Source organism: Vanellus vanellus (genome assembly GCF_965231255.1).
Source record: "Vanellus vanellus genome assembly, chromosome: 7".
NCBI lineage: Eukaryota > Metazoa > Chordata > Aves > Charadriiformes > Charadriidae > Vanellus > Vanellus vanellus.
Window position 1 is genome coordinate 11205445 of NC_138912.1, and position 18250 is coordinate 11223694.

The window sequence follows — 18250 nt, forward strand, 5'->3', positions numbered from 1 at the left end:
GTTTTTAAAGCTTAAGAGCAGTTGCCATTTTAACAATGATCTTAAACAGAACCTGCATGAGGTACAAAATGTGTATATCTTCGCTATTGTTAAATGCCAAAAGTGTTTAAATGTTTAGTCAAGTTTTGTATAATGTACCTGTCTATATAATCTATGACTTCTCCCCCCCCTTTTTTTTTTTCTTTAAATTTGAAGGACAGTATAACCAAAACCAGTACCAACTCTGACGGTTTAAAAAGAATGAGTTCTGTCTCTTGGATTGATAACAAAAGTTACCTGTAAAAATTGCCTCTGTGCTGCCATGACAGAATAGGAACAGTTCCTATGCCACCTCCTTTATTTAATGACCAATTTTCTTGTTGAATATACCCATCCCACTTTCAGCACTGATTATGTAGTACTCATTTTTATAATAATAATATTACTGTGTGATATGGTCTTACTGGGTTTTTATATATTCCCCATCTATTTGAATGCCTCCCACTTCAGCTGGAAGCTTTTCAGGAAAATGACCGCCTTTTTTTTTTTCCCCCTCCTTTTTAATGGTGCCCTGACATTGAGCCAGTACATGGAATCCTTGTGGGGAATACAAATGCTAGCAGATAACCACATACTTGCTAAGTTTATATCGTTACAGTTTCACATGAGCTGGGGTAGATTCAGGTCAAAGTATGTTTATAAAATCTGGAAAGTCTTTTACCACTGCCTATCCCCGCTGTTTAAAGACCACTGGCTATTTTCAGGTAACAATTAACAAAAAATGCTTTATTTGAAAAGAAAATCAATACCTGTAGTCCACATATTTAAAAGACTACGATAAAATAGAAGGCTTTTTTTGCATTCAGAACTTACTTCACACAGTCACCAGAGACATTCTACATCTGAAATAGTCAAAACCAAAATATTTACGTGCTTAAACCACATAACGGTGCATCGGTAGGCGCAGGAAAAATACCTATTCGTAGGAAGACTGTTTTAAATTTCAGCAACTCATTAGCAGGTGGTCCCAAGACCCTAATCGACCCAGAAAGCACAGGTTCGTGGTCTGCAACTCCACTTCGGGCCACAAGATAGAGCCCTTACCCCAGTCTCTGCCACCCAGCCTGGCCCCGGCAGCCCCGCGGCCACCGCACGTTTGGGACTACAGCTTTCGGACCTAATAGGAATGAAATCCCGCTATAAAAATGCAATAGTGGTACAAACTATTGCAAGTAAGATAATAAAAATCAAGATTTACATCTGCAAGTTAAACAAGACGGCGCAGGTTTGGCAGTTTTATTCTGTATTGATACGTTTATCACACACAGTAAGCAAGCCTGAAACTTAGCTTTTTGAGATGCGTACAGCTTTTTTTTTTTTTTTTTGCAAAAAAGTATCATTTCATGCTCGCCCTATTCTTATGTTTCTCGCCAGGCATCTGCTGCCCACGGAAGCCTGCACAGCACTGGGGTAAGCATCAGAAACCGCTGCTGCCTTAAGCCGAGGTGCAATGCTTGCTTTGTTAATTTTCCCACCCATATTCACAGTGCTGTGCTATCTGAATACTTTGAACGACAAAATTGAGCTGTTCTTTTTTTCATTACCACTGTTCCTCTCTAAGAGGGAGGGCCAAGATGGAGCAAGTTGGCTTTTCCTCTTCAGATATGAGTTACTGCAATTAGTGGGTTACCAACGACCTGCGTGCAATACAGGTGTCACTGGCTCCACATACACAGAGCGCTGATAACTAACTGCAGCCACGGCTCAAGATAACAAGGATTAGCAACGAGGAGAAACAAATCTCCTGTTTGCAACCTCCTCCTATTTGATTAGAAAGTTAGAGACAAACAAGCCATGTTTGACGTAACTTTTCAAAGTACAGCTCAATCAATCTTAAATCAGTATTTTTCAGAATATACTTCTGGCATAGTAAAGTACACAGAAAAAGCCACTCGTTCATTACGATGCCATAGTATGCAGCAAATAATAAAGTGATAGCCCAGTGTCATTACACATACTGCCCAAGATCAAATAAACTCACCAATTACATATCACATGTCACAAATAAAGCTTCATGTTGTCCATCCTGCAAGTAAAGACTGGACAGTCCACATACCTCGTGTTTCCTTCTCCTAACTTTTAAATATGTTGCTGTGCTGCTGTTTTCCATAGCTGCTTAGGTAAGGGCAAATTTTCAAGATGCCATAAGGCATACAAATAACCACAAGATAAAAACTTATGTTTATCATGATGAATATAAAAGAAAACTACCAGTGCCAGTTCTGCATTCACTTCATGTTTGAAATACAGAACTTACTGAAAATGACTATATACTGAGGTATATAATTTTTGCAATTCATCACAGACAAGATCTCTTTAAAATGAAACACACACTTGAAGATGACTGAGAAATGCTCCTTACTCAGTGCACATGCAACTTCACACAGGAAGAAAGGCCAACCCAAATATAGTGGGATCCAGCAGAGATTCCAACTTCATTTATAAAAAGCAACACTTAACTTTGCAAGCTCACATCTGTGTGACTTTTGGAAGAGCCAAGAACTTTGCCCAGCAAACCTGTAAGCTGATCATAACCCCAAATTACCAGTATCGTTTCCAGTTAAGAATTTCCTTCATCTATAAAAGTGAATTCATTTTCAAAGTACTTAGATCTGCTTTCCCTAAAGGTCTACTAAAGCTCTTACATAAACTCTCTATGCTTTGCTTACAGTCAAACAGGTCATAACTCATTGAGGACAATATTCAGGCAGAACACGCAAAAGCACTTTCATTTCAGCAAATATTTTCAACTTCCTACCTTCAGCGGCCCTGCAGCTTAGAGTCAAAATAACATTTCCTTTCCTTCCTCCTCTTCCCTCTTTGAACTCACAATTAAATCTTTTTATTATATTGTTTCCAACAAGTTGCTATTTGACTAGAGAATAATCCAAAAAGATTCTCAAACCCTCGCATGCAAACTTAGAAAAATGTTAGTACTTAGAAACTGGAATTATGTAGGGAATTTAGTTGTAACAACAGTATTATCTCTATAACTGAGATTTTTCCAAGCATAGTTGTTGTTGTTTTCTTTTAGTAAGTTGCTCCATGCTTCACTCCATTTTCTTTCCTTGATCTTCTCCTGAATGCCATCCTTGGGTTTTGGGTTGTTGGTTTTTTTCCCATTATTACCATCTATTCCTTCCTCTTTCTCATCTTGTTTCTGCTCCTTTGCTTGGAGCACAAAATTATGTTCTTTCAACCACGTAACTCCTAGTGCTCTGACCCATTTCTTCCACATAAACTCATTTCTCCTCTTCCATAAAGAGTGCCCAGTTCTGACCTCTCCCATTCCCTATTGCCTGGGAATACGGAAGTACCAATTCCCCACTTCTGCCTACATAGAGAAACAGGCCAGCAACAAATATATACTGACAGCGAATTCTCCCACATCTGAGAAGAAAACCAGCATTCACTACTGGTCCAGAAATTGCTCTGTCTTGGAAGCCACTGTTTAGCCAGTAGGGCCATACACACTTCCTACAGCAGAATGACGTGAGATTGTCTCAAAATTTTGATGCAAGTTTTTTTACCCTAATGTTCCTCAAACTTTATGAAATTGCAACCATCTTCTAACCAATACATTTTTGTGTGACTGCTCAACTTGGCAGAAGCACAGAAGAGTGACAGTCAGCTGGATTTCCCGGCTGCAGGTATAAACTCTGACTCCCCTCCCCTGGAGGAATAAACTGCTGCCAGCAACCTGAGAAAATTCACAGTTCTCCAGTGAATGGAAACTACTGCCACTAGTTATTTCTTTCTCCCTACCCTGGAGGAACTGAGCTGCTGCCAATTAACATAGCATTTTCCTACACGTTGCAATCCCTTTGAACTTTTTCAGGATTTTAGAGGAAACAGTTTTGTCTCTATGTAAATCTATTCAGTGGAAATCCTAGTCACAAAAAAGGACTGATAACTGTAGCAGAAGCACCTAGACAAGGGAATCTTGTTAGTTTGCATGCATTACTTGAAAAATGTAGTATTTATAACCAATTTGTACAAAAGCCAAGAAGAATCTAAGTGCAATGGAAAAGAAATCACAGAGACTAAGAAACGAAGCACACATGAGATAAACTACATTCAAGAATTCCATGTATTGGAGATTATATTGCTTTTCATGTTACTGCCTACATGAGTACAAGCTGTCTTAAATGAACCATTATTTTCGACTCAGTATACTTACGTTATAATTTAAGTATCAATTCTGATGTTCTACCAGTCATTCCTTGAGAAACAGGATTAAAAGCTGACTGTTTTGCCTACAGTATCAACACTAACAATGTTTAATGGCACAGAAACAATTCAGATCCAGGGCAAAGGAACGATGTGAATATTGGTATGAGACTGCTACAAAAAGAAAAGTTTCTCCCACCCAGCTTGGTTTTCTTCTGTCCAGAAATACAGCTAGGTACACACAGAACTCATCTCTCGCACTAGTCAAAGTACCCTCTCAGTTGCCTGAATAACTGCATTATTATATTTAAAAAATTCTCATAGATGCCTTCTCTATGTAATATGTTAAAAACTCACGAAATCAGCTTCAAGTTTTCCCATTTCTTGTTTGTAGCTTCTCATTCGACTGCTGTACATTCCACGGCTTTGAGCTGGGATCTCTCGAACTTCAAGTTCCATCTGCTCAAGCTAGCAAGTAAAAATAAAGGAGAGACATGTAAATCAAAAGGGTAATTAAAGCAAGGACGAATTTACCTAAATTGTTCACAAATATTTAGAAATATTCCTTCTTTACCAAGAAAAATGTTGTTTATTCTGCAATGTACAAAAAATTAATCAAAATCTTTACACAGCCTGAAGTCAACAAACAAGTGACAAAATTCATATTATTAACACTTGGAAGGAATTATTCCAGTCAAACATTTCTGGATTTAAAATCCAAATGTGATGAATACATTTTATTACAAGAAAATAGTAAAACTGAGGTTAAATAACTTCCTGCAAATAAGCATAGTTCAGAAGAATGCCTACCTCAGTCTAGCTGTGTGGTTTTGGAAACCCTTGGCTGAAAAAGGTATTTTATTTATTTTTATGCACACACATGTGTATATACATGTGTGTGCATAAAGAATTATTTTATTAAAGAATTACAAGAATTATTTTATTAAACAGAGGGCGATGGTAAATAAAAATATATATATGCATACACACATGCATATACACGTGTGTATGCATATATATACACACTTAAAGTTTTATTTAGCACCAGCCTCTATGTTTAATAAAATAATTCTTGTTCTTTTACAGACTGTTTACTCAGCAGGATTAGAAGGCCTGAACTGACTGCCTAAATCTACATCCCGAATCTGTATGTAGGTATATTAAACAGCTGAATTTCAGGGTTTAATGACAATACTATTCAAGAACTTGTACACAGCTGAATGCATGAAAACATCAGAGAATATATCCTTCAAAAGCTTTTTCTATTTATTCTTGCCATGTAGAATACTAAGGGGCCTGAAACACAAGACTATGGCACAGAGGCACAGAAAATCAAAAGGAGTTATAAACCAGGGCTGAGCTGCCTGCTAATTACTTGCCCACTGGGTCGTGGAGCCTCCTCTACATGGTGCTGTCTGCTCGGGAATTCTATTCTGCACAGCTGAGGAATCCCTTACCTGCCTTTTAAAATCTTTCCAACTTACTTTAAAAAGATAAAAGAATACCTCTCCTTGGTTGCTGTAGGCACCTGAAACAATATTTACTCACCCCCTACTGATCTCAGCTAAGCAATATGGCATTGGAAGAGAAATGCCTTTCAATTAGGGTCCCAAGCTACCGGTTACAGGTCTTCACGAGGGACAGCTGCAGTTTATTTCTAGGTAATCGCTTGCTTATACTTTGAAATTTCATCCTCATATCACAAGAAAAGCATCTGAATTTAATCAATGGAATTACCAGATACTCAAAAGTCATTCAGCCTGATCTATTCTGATCATACAAAATGATATTCAATAATAAGCTGTAAAGCAGTCTTTAATTAAATAGTCAGTAATGAATTGAAACATACAAAGCAATTTCTAGTTCTACCCTGTTCTTTGGCTCAGGCTTAACTTTCCAAAGGGGTATTATAAATTAAACCGACAGCTGGAATTAATGGCTTATTTCTTATCAGTTTCATCTCAATATATTTGATCTCTAATATTCTATAAACATAGAAAATATTCCTCATACATATAAAAAAATTATATGAGCAAACTCGGGATATTTTAATGAAGTCTCAATTCTTATCTATGATATAAAAATGAAACCATCTCCCATTGAATACTGAATTTGCAGCAAGGCTCAGACCACAGTTGATGAAATCCAAGATGTTCATTGTATCAGAGAGTGTAAAGTCCAAGGAACAATGATGAAGCATGCATATTTAGGTTGACCAACGTTTAACACCTTTTTTTTTTTTTCATTGTGAGATTAAACAGGTATATTTTGTGGCTGGACTGATAAATTTCCTTGCGAAGTCATGCAGAAGATAGTGGCCCAAGCAGATGCGAACCTAAATGCAACCTAGTTTCGTGCATCTTCACTTTCAGGCCTCATGCTATTGGTCATAAACCCACATTTTACATACACAAGCAAGAACAGAGCTAAATTCTACTAAAAGCTAAAAATAACCTGGCACTTATATCCCAAAACATCTTTAGAAGCTCAAGCTTTCTTCAGAAAACCCGAAAGCTCAAACTTCTGTTATTGCTTATGTTGAAACTCGCCACCACTGGGGGTGAAGCTGAGTATTTGGCAGCTAACTCTTGTCCAAATTCATAAACCAGGCCCCAGCCTCAAGGCTCCTCAGGTGTTTAACCTAGTAGGTTTGCTTCTAACAACACCCAGTACGCTCCCAGCACTGAATACAGAATAAAGCAGAGCAGCCACTGGTACTTCCATCCAAAAAATACAACAAAGTAAGGTAGTGCTGCTGCTGTTGTCCGTTGAGACCCCAAAATAAGTCTCCCCCTCCCACAGAAACTTTTTCACATGAAATTGCTCTGAAGAGTCGCTAGCATTTTATGAAACTCGTAAGCTTCGTTATTTTGTTCTGATTCTAAAGTCCCGGACCTAAAATAGATATCTGTGCTAAAACCCTAGCATTTACAGCACTAAATTTATGTGCATTATTGTCATGGTTTGCCCTCAGCCAGCAACAAAGAGCCACGCAGCCGCTCGCTCGACTCCCTCAGCCGTGGGAAAAATCGGCAGAAAAGGGCAAAACTCGTGGGTTGAAATATTATAATTTAACAGAACAGACAAAGGAAAGAAGAAAGAAAAACAATAACACCGGTAAAGGAATATAAAGACGCGATTACAGTACCGCCGCGAACCGCCGGACCCGCACCGCCGCAGCCCGACCCCGAGTGGCGACTAACTCCCGCTCCCCGGCTAGCGCCTCTTATAGCCGGGCATGGGTCACGTGGGAGGGAATACTGCCTCCCCTGCCGGCTCCTGGGGGAAATTAACCCCATCCTTGCCGGAACCAGGACAATTATTAAAAAGCCAAGTGTCTAGATTAAGAATAATCTAGCATTTGCAACACAACAATTTTGTGATGTGTCCCTCATAAAACATAAAGGCAAATAACACTGAGACAGTTTTCTTCTTAAAAGTAGAATTTCACTCAAAAATGCTAATTCCAGCTCTTCTAGCACATGCTAGGTTTTATATTCAAAGAATTTCCCCAAGGTTATCACAACATTCACCGTTCTTAAAAACCTGGGAAAAATCACATTTAGATACTCCACACAGGATGTAGGGATTTCTCTCCAGAGATCTCTTACTCAACAGCTCTGGCTTGAAAAAGCAGCCTGGGAGTCTGAAAAGTTTTGGTGTCAGTTCTGCACATAGATCAAATCAATTACACCAGTGATTTTACCCAAACGAAGCATACAGTGTTTCAAAACAATCGGTGGTTGGTCAATGTAAATAAATTATCTCTACAATAATATTTATAATACATGGGAGTGTTATTTCCTAGCCAAGTAGGAAATGAACCAAAATCGGGTAAAACTAACTTTGACTACTCAAGACAATGAAGAAAACCAATGCATAAAAATTATCACTAGCAAGGCATTAGGTTATTTTGATTTTCTACTGTAGCCTTTAGTTTAAAAGAGAATCTTTTTAATCAGTTTTGTTATTAGCAGGTTTGTTCAAATTGATTTTTAAACCCCAGCTTTGACATTAATCACAAACATGTTAAGGTAATTGCTTAAAGCCAATAATTGAATTAAGCACCTGTCTGGCAGCATTAGCAACAAGATCTAAAACAAAAGCGTGAAAGAAAAGCCAGTACATTAAATGGAGATCATCATTAGGATAAAGGTACAGATCCGGGATTTACTTTTTAATCTTACCATAAATACAAATTTAGATAATCTTTATCTGACATAAGGAGAAAAGTAATGAGCCATTAACTCAATTTCTGCTCCTTCCAATCTTACTTTGAGTAGAAAACTAAATTTGAATTATTTTTCATCAGACCACCCATGCTACCATTTCCCTCTACTGCTATGCTTTTTTGCTATGTCAAGTTGTAGTGAAAAGGAGATTAAAAACATTTCTAGTTTCTTACTTTCTTTCAGCTGTTTGAATATGAAAATGCCCAAAAGGCCTTAATATATCTTCAGAACACCCTAATGAGATGCAACAGTAATTTTACCATGTTTCTCACTGAGAATACCAACTCAAAGAGGTGAGGCACCTTCCCACCCTCACGGAGTAAGTCCGCAGTGGAGTCATCCCAAGATCCACCTTTCCTGAATGCTATTCCAATGCTCTGGTCTACAAGACTAATTCAATTCTCAAACCAAAAGATCACAGATGTCAACAAACACTCTAGAGATCTTTTTCTTCCTATGCCACTTTAAAAAGTTAATTTCAATATTCCTGTTCAGTTAGGTACCTGTCCTGGTTTGAGGTAAAACAGAACCAATTTTGTTCAGTAACTTCTTAGCTGGGCCTCTCTAACTACGGAAATTAACTGCATATTGTGCAGTCAGTGTTCACTCTCTCAGAGTGATAAGGCCAATTGTTTACAGCTGATGCCCAGGGATGGTGTGCGGAGAGGCTCTGCTTATACTCACTGCCATAACCCCCAGGGCCAACCGACTTTGTTATTTGCCCCGTTGGAGGGTCGGAAGCGGAAAAGCATAGTGGGGTCCCACCTGCAGGGAGGGGCGGACGGGACTGGTGACCCAAAACTGACCAACAGCGTATTCCATCCCATCTGCCTCATGCTCAGTATAAAAGCGGAGGGATCAAAGGCTCAGCTCTCTCTTCCTTCAATGGCCGACGTCTGAGGACGACTCTGTTTGTCTGCCTGTGATCCCGATCCTGAATCCAGATCCGGAATCCAGTTCCCGTCCGTCACTGAGTCCAGCCTGGGACTGCCCCAGTGCCAGCCAGTGACGTGATTGTCATCTTGGGAGCTTGATACGGTTTTGTATATATTTCATTATTTCTTTTTATTTTATTATTAATATTTCATTAAAGTAGTTCCTTCTAAACTCATAAGTCTCTTTTTCCTCCTCTGCCTCTCTCTTTGAAGAGGGGTAGAGGGGAGCATCTGTCGGTCCCATCTGGGGTCCCTCAGGTCCCCAGTAGTGGATTTGGCCTAAACCACAACAGTACCAAATCATTAATTCGAGTTGCTCAATTACAAGAACTTTCAGGCTAGGAGAACTAATTTCCTTTTCCTAGTCAGATAACATTTCTGACACTAGATAGACCAAACTCATTTGCAAGCAATAAACAAAAGCAACTTCAGGCAAGGAACTGTTGCCTAAGTGGGAAAAAGTCAACCTCAGCTGTCACCAACACCTTTGCTCAGTTAGTCCACATCTACAAAACTTTACTTTTACGGTCTATCCAGATGGAGGACATGACAGCCTGCAACGGGAACAAATTAAAAAAAAAAAAAAAAAAAAAAAAAAGAAGTCACAGTTGCTTAACATATATTGCTTTCTTTTGTCAGTGTGGATCACTAACTAATGCTTGGTTAACGTATATACTCTTCTTGGATCAGTAACCCGCACTTCTGTTGCCCCCTTGACCTCAAACAACTAAATATCTTTATGCCTCACTTACTAAAAGAAAAAAAAAAGTCAGCTGCTTTATAAGACAATCAGATTAAATCAAGTACATGCATGGGTCTTACAAGAAATAAACAAGCAGTCCAGGTGTGTAAATATTTAATTCAATTCCTAAACTAAAAGACCTCATCCACAACTCAAAGCCTGTAGCAGCCTGTAATAGCTTACAGCAACAATGCAAACCTTAAATCACTTAACACAAGACTAACAAAGGATAGATTCCTCTTGGGTATTTCATATCCTTGAATAGCAACTACTTCAAAAATACCATTTCATTTTCAAATATATTATTCGTTTAGGGCATCATGTGTGTTAACTGTTATACTAATGACCCTATTATTTTCCCTAGGAATTTGCAGTTAACACATAAAAAGCAAAAACGTACCAGTTCCCTTGCTTCTTCAAGCTGTTTCTCAACATTTGCGACCATCTGCTTCTTCTCATCTGAAATAGAATTGTGAAAATACTGATATAATTGTGCTCTTGCCATGACAGAAAAATATACCATTTCAAAACGTCTATGTATCAATTAAAACTGACTCAAGGGATTTATTCTGTGTCACATCATCACGCACTGCAATACACACATCAGTAATTAAAAAATAAAAAAAGAAGAGTGAAGAATCCTTGAAGTCTTCTGCTTTGTTATGCATCATTTGCCAGTCAGGAAAGCAGTTACAGCTGTTCCAGGTGTAGGAGTTATCACAGTATCACAGTATGCTAGGGATTGGAAGGGACCTCAAAAGATCATCTAGTCCAATCCCCCTGTCGGAGCAGGAACACCTAGATGAGGTTGCACAGGAAGGCGTCCAGGCGAGTTTTGAATGTCTCCAGAGAAGGAGACTCCACAACCTCCCTGGGCAGCCTGTTCCAGTGCTCTGTCACCCTCACTGAGAAGAAGTTTCTTCTCAAATTTAAGTGGAACCTCTTGTGTTCCAGCTTGAATCCATTACCCCTTGTCCTATCATTGGTTGCTACTGAGAAGAGCCTGGCTCCATCCTCATGACATTCCCCCTTTATATATTTATAAACGCTAATAAGATCACCCCTCAGTCTCCTCTTCTCCAAACTGAAGAGACCCAGCTCCCTCAGTCTTTCCTCATAAGGGAGATGCTCCACTCCCTTAATCATCTTAGTTGCCCTACGCTGGACTCTCTCCAGCAGCTCTCTGTCCTTCTTGAACTGAGGGGCCCAGAACTGGACACAATATTCCAGATGCGGTCTCACCAGGGCAGAGTAGAGGGGAAGGAGGACCTCTCTCGATCTGCTAACCACCCCCCTTCTAATACAGCCCAGGATGCCATTGGCCTTCTTGGTCAATAGGAGTTATGTCTCAGCAGTGCTTGCTGGGTGCCTACAAATGCATGAGAAGGCACATACTTACACCAAATGGAAAAAAAAAAAATGTGGTTTAAGAACAAAGGCTTATCCTATTTATTTACAATACATAAGCTGCACAAAACCAAGCATCCCACTTGAAATGAATCCAGGTACTGAAGAAAAATGAGGTTTCTATTCCCCTGCTCCTATGCTGGGTCTAGAACCCTGTTTCTTTTGCTTCAACAGAAACAAAATGAAATGCCATGGGAACTACAAGAAAACCACTGTCTTCTAGTAGCAGTAAAAATATAAATTAGTAATGAAAGATGAAAATTTTAAAAAATTATAAGCTATATGTAGCTCTGGCACGAACCTCTGCCAGGTTCCCCAACAAGTCTGAACTGAGATTCAGAGTCACATCTGCCACATATTCCAAAAGCTTGACCACTTGGTTGTTACAGTACAAAAGAGGACTTTCTGAGTAATATTCAGTCACTGGATAATAAGAAGTCCTCACATTGCTTAATTACTGTGGACATTCGGGGGCTGCAATACTGCCACTTGCACCACCTCGAGTCCCTCTCACAGCCACATCTTCCATCCTTCTGACTGTAAATCTACACATTGTCTCAAAGAAGGCAGCAACAAAACTCTGAACATGCAACCCTGTACACCACTGTTGGTTTGAAATCAAGAGCATCGTGAGACATCTGTGCTGGTGGTTTGCCTGATGAAGCAGATAGAAAGTGAATTGCACAAAAGTATCTCCAGTCATTGCTCCCCAGGGATCTTGATGGGTAAGTCTACATCGGCACAAGAGACTTTATTGTGGATCTTAAGACTTCATGGTTTTCTTTTTTACCCTGAATTCCTTTGCTTCTCTTCCACATGATTAATTTGTATCCTAGAACTGACACATTAAAGATCAAAAGGGACTATCTGATGATCTCCTTTGATCCTCTGCATGTCACAAGCCACTGAATTCCAACAGAGACCCCCCTTTATTAAATGTATATAATTTAGCTTCTCACAGGCTGAAATGCTTTATTTTTAAGCAAACTTAGGGCCATAGGCAGGAATCAGGGGGTGCTGAACTCCTGCCATACAAAGCAAAATGTGCCCTTAAAACAACCTTCCTTAAAAGCAACAGAAGCACTTCTGAAAGGATTATATTGCTACAGAGATTTTGGGGAAGCATCCCCAGCATAAGCAAACCGTGTTTCAGCCGAGCCCTCCCACTCCTGTTCCACAGCGCCCTGCATTACATTCGCATAGGCCTACCCATCTATCTTCTCAGTTACTTGAGATACTCTACAATCTCATCTAAGGACACGTGAACACCATGATCTGTCCTTCTTCAGTTACGTACGTTGCAGCTCTGCCTGCAGAGAGGATCAGATTCAGGATCATCCTTCCACCTCTAAGATAATGCAGAGATCTTTGCAAATAACCAGCTGTGCAAAGACTAGAAAAAGCTGTCTTCTGAGGATACAACAGTATGTCTGGCAAAACATAGCGAGAATAAAATCTTGAAGAACACAGAAGCCCTCTGAGTAAAGCGAACTCTGCCAGTGACACAAGTGAGAAGTTAGAGCTCACCTCTAAATCCTCCCAAAGTTTCCCTCCTTATCCTTGAAAGGGGCCCAGAATTTCATCAAGCAATCGTCTCTACAAAGCTAAAGCCATAGAAAAATGTCACCTTTCTTGCAAATCTGGAATTCACACTGCCACGTTTGGTGGATTCTACTACAGCAGAAGATGTAGGAAATGCTCATTTCTGTGCACTTTTAGTTCTCCATTAGCAATGTCTTTCTTTAATTCCCCACCAGGTTCTCATGATAGCACCCAAGCCAAAAAATGTAATGGTTAGTAATTTATCTTCCTAACATAACTAAACCCAAGAGAAAAGAGAATCTGCCACTTCTTTGCCCACACATTTAAATTTTCCTGCCCAGCATCCCAGAACATCTCTGTACTTTCCTTCATTTGGAAGTGAGCAAGATGACAATAGACAAAAGGAAAAACAATGTAAGATGTGAAATGCACAATATCATTTTATTGAAGGTGAAATAAAGTTAAAAAATATAGCAGCAGAAAATAAATGTACTATAGCAATTTCAGTATTTCCCTGAGTTTTACTGGATTACAATTTCCATAAACATTAAGTAACGTGCAATTTAGGGATATGAAGTTGGGGGTTTACGGAAAATATTTCATGCTGTACAAATTCTGTGTGTACTTGTGATTACAAGAACTACCTAACATTCCACTGACCAGTAAGATCTTACCTACCCACAGAGATATTAAGGTACGGACCTTGGCAGGGAAAACTCTACTACACAAGGAGGTCTGGCTGAAACTGCTCCCATAAAATTGAGGAGGTATTCAAATGATCTTCAATGGTTTAGTTAATTAAACTTTAACCCAGCTCCAGAGTTGCATTTGAACATCATCCCAGATTTATCAATACATAATCACCCAGCTGGTGACCAGAGCAACTGCTGGGAGCGAGGCTGACTCTCAGCCAGGCCTTTGCTGTTCCTTCAAATACAGATGCGTGAGCGGGCACATGGCAACATCCCGGCACTGCAGCTTTGGAGCAATATCTTCATGAGTTTCCAGGAAAGCATCTGAACTTCTGGCAACTGCATGTAGTCCCCAGAGCAAGAAGGGGTGGCAGGATCCAGCAGTGTCACTTTGGTAAGGAAAAGCAAGCTTACCAAAGTCTAGGTATCACCCACTTGGTTTCATTTCCCTCTCTTCCTCTAGCTGCATCCACATAATGTCCTGGTGGGAGTATGCTGCCTGGAGCCACTTGCCTGCAGGACTGCCAACACCCCCAGGCTGGTATCAGCAAGAGAAGCATGAAACGCTACACCACTGTCAATCAGAAAGCACTTGCTGGAATGGTTTTCAAATCACTTACTTTCAGTTTTACTGCCACGGTTAAGCTAAGGAAACAACTTATTCCACAGTCAGAATCCTCACAGAAAGGAAGGCACAATATCCACAGGATGACTTGCTCAGAGACTGCAGATGAGGTCAGAGAGACTTACTCAGAGTAAGAGAAGCTTGCCACTAATCTAGTAGATCAGGACAAACAAGTTAAGATCCTCATATTACTAACTGTATTACTCCATTATGTCTTAGCAGTTTTCAATCTGCCTACTTGATCATTTCCTTAAATACACTTCCATTACACGAAAAGGGTTTTTTATAACTTTTTTCTTAATTCAGAATTGATAATATCCTTTAACGAAAATAAAAAACAATGCTCTATCAAATATATCTAAATTTAGACTTTTTGTTTCCACATTGCCAGAAAATACTGCATGTAGCGTGTATAGTTTAACTTGTCAAATTGACAAAATATGGATAAAAATTGGAAACAAAACCAGGTAAGGATTGCAAAGAAAGAAATCCATTCTGTGTGTGTACACAAGGCTGTATCACTTTCTTAAAAGAAACAAGCTTTTACTACATTTTCCTCGTTTCTTTCAGCTTTGCCCTTGCATTAGTCACTGTTTTGTCCCCCAGAATACAGCAGTTACAGAAAAGCAGAAATCTACCTACAAGCATAGAAAGATAATGCAGCACTGGTTTGATTTCACAACCAATGAAGGGATTAAAAAAATCTGGACCAACACTGAGCAGTCTCATTGCATGAGGAATTGCTTCTTTTTATTAGTACATACCGAGGAAAAGATTGAGTAACAAAGTGCTTCAGTTCATAGACCACTTGCAGATTTTGCTGCACTGGCTAAGGCAGTTTACACGCTCCCCACTTTGCCAGAAGTTGCTGTCCAACAGCAGAGACAAGTGGAACAATACATGTGTTTCTCTCTTTGGGTTATAAAACAGAGTTCAAGAAGCACATCATAATGAGACAGACCTGAAATGCAGACAGTAAACTCCAGTACAAGGGTACAACAGAGGATTAAAAGTGGGACTTTCTTCAGCTAAATCTGTTAAGAGACCAAAATACAGTGCTTTGATTGCCCAGTAGAAAATACAGGTATTGAGTTTCAGAAGAACAACAGCACTCAAGTCTAAAACCAACACAACCCAGAGGCTACTGTGCTGGAAAAAGGCTAAATACCACCATTTGTGCTGATAAAACTCTCTTTCAGATCAAGCAATCAAAATTCATATAATTTTTGGTCAAATCACAAGACATGTTTCTCTGAAACACTGAGGAACATTAATAAAACACATCAGCAAATGATCTTCATCCTTCAAAGACCTTCACAGAAAGTCTATTTAAAAGCCATTTCTCAATTTAGAACGCTTTCTTTCATTCTCCAGATGATGTTTGCTTCAACAGAAGACATTTCTTCTCAAGATATTCTATTGTCCCTGCTGCTTATTCTTTCTGCAGTATGAGTGCCTTTGTTACATTTCTTGCTGAACTATTTATACATTTGTGACAACAGGATTGTTTGTAGAGCCATCATCCTCCTAGAACACAAGACAGCATCAAGTCCTGACAACACCGAACGCAGGAATGTTGCAAAAATAATTAACCAGTATTTCTCCAATTCAACTGAACACGAAGCTTACAGCAGGTCCATCTTGGGCAGCAGAAGAAAATAAACCAGTCACTACAGTTCAGCAGATCTCTCTCTGTATTATGCAGAAGTAGCACAAGTCCTTACACCTTTCATCCTGCTTCTTCCAGCGTGGGGGAAGAAGGCCATCAGCAATCTCTCTCAAATCACTGCTGCTGAAAACTGCCACCTCATGTGCATCTCCTCATGTCCCCCTCCCACCTCATAATCCTCTTTTTGAGGCTCTCCCAGCCATCTCCACAAGAACTAACCGGAACGTCTGGTGATGAAGAAGCAAAGATCTTGCAAATATTCCTATTAAGAAACAAGGGAAAAATGTGTATTTAAAATATTTCTGATTAAAGCACTCAGCATAGTCAGAGATTTTTTTCCCAGGTGGTAAAATGCCTCTATTAGCTAAGACTGCAATTTGTTTTTAAGTTGAACATGATTTTTTTTTCTGATGAAAGACAGAACAGCCCTGAAAACTGAAGCAACGCACTCACTCCTAAATGTACAGTGCAAGAAGTAGCTATAATGCAAGCCAGTCCAAACCAGCCTCAAATCCTAATGTGGAAAGGCCACCTCTTAAAAAAAAATAAAAATAAACCAACCAGTGTCTTATCTTGAGGCCATTTAGCCCAGTGCCACACTACTGGTCCTGCAGGGAATGTCTATTCTTTCTACTCTGAGAGGACATCAAATTCTAAAAAAAACCAATTCTAATGGCCACATAAAAGAATTATGATTATGTCACTGTTTAAGACAATACTCTTTGAACATCTCATATTTAAGCTCCAAAGTCTCCCTAAGTGAATAAGGGAGATCAAAACAAGGAGGGGATTATGGAAATACACTCCTACTAAGCAGAATATTCTTCCTACTACTGGACACTTCTGACTTCCAAAATCTACACAATTAGGAAATTAAATCTTTATACTTTTTCCACAAGCTCACTGTGTAGCACTACTGATTTTCAGAACAAAAACCTCCAGTGTATTTATGATGTCTTCCTGTTCCTCTAAGAGGTCCTTAAATTTACTCTGTATAAAAGTGAACAACCCTTTGTGAGGCAGTGGGAAATACTGCCTTACATTAGTCAGTAAGGCTACTGCCTTATGTTAGGGAAGAATTCACTGCATCCCCTCAGTAAATTGTTCCAGAGGCCATTTACAGATTAAATATAATTTCTGAGCAAACTAAATTACACCAGTTCTAAATTTAAATCACAGGAACTCTTTGGATCTCTCCCTTCTTCATTTCGTAAGTTTCTTTTACAAAATGGAAAAAGCTTTCTACTTGTAAGTACCTGCAGACTGTGACTGAGTTATCCCTCCATGTCCTTTTTAAGCGCAACAGCAAAATAGCTTTGTTAAACCGATGAAAAGGCATAGTTTCCTGTCCTTTAATCATGCCTGTGATTGGTCATGGAACCTCAATTTATCAAAATACTTTCTAACTCAATAAGATTAGATTTGGACATAACCTTCCAGAAACAGACAGATTTTTATTCTAAATCCCTGTTTATGCATTCAGATGTGTTTTGGACTTCTGAATTAACGTTGCACTGAGATCATATGTTTTAATTGACCACCTACCTCAAATCCTGTTTAGAGTCACTACTTCATCACTTCATGATGCATTTCCCACTCTAAAAGTAGGATGTTAGTCTTTGGTCCTGGATGTATGATATTTTTTCCTTTAGCCTTGTGGAAAAGTATACCATTAGAATGTATTTATTCCCTCCCTGACATGATACCCACTCCCATGGTTTAAGTCTCCTAAAGCTTTGGGAAACATGCATAGGAAGCAGAAGCAGAAATATTTAATGACCTGGAAACAGACGAGGCATTAAGCAGAGCTACAAGAAGGACAGATGAGAAATCCAGTAGTTTCAGCTTCCCTCTGTCTCATACTAGGAGCTCTGTATTAGGGCACTGATTTGTACACACTAGAAGATTCAACTAGACTGGTTTACAAGATTTTAATTTTCGGCTTTCTACCCTAACACTCTTATTGACATTACTGTCTCTACTGCGGGGATAGATCACGAATTAGACCATGAATGCTGCAGGCTACTGACAAACACATTAAAGCAAATAAACACCGATTTCTTTGAATCTGTTCCTACACGTGAGTCACCACAGTCAATTATCCAAATCAAATGCTTTAACAGTAGGCAGCAAAAATACGGATTCGGATTAAAACATGCACAAATTCTGTCTATGCCACATGAAACAGACTTGGTTC

General features: G+C 39.2%; 1 protein-coding gene across 6 annotated transcripts in view; it reads right to left on the minus strand.

Annotated features, from left to right (window-relative positions):
- The window catches only part of VTI1A (vesicle transport through interaction with t-SNAREs 1A), a 293522-nt gene that overhangs the window by 274492 nt on the left and 780 nt on the right, over positions 1-18250 (minus strand). For all 6 annotated transcript variants that reach the window (XM_082486273.1, XM_082486272.1, XM_082486275.1 and 3 more), the window contains exons 2-3: positions 10519-10577; positions 4567-4677 (exon numbers count right to left, since the gene is read on the minus strand). In XM_082486273.1, the coding sequence (XP_082342399.1) occupies positions 4567-4677; positions 10519-10577 (170 nt within the window). The remainder of the gene's footprint in view (positions 1-4566; positions 4678-10518; positions 10578-18250) is intronic.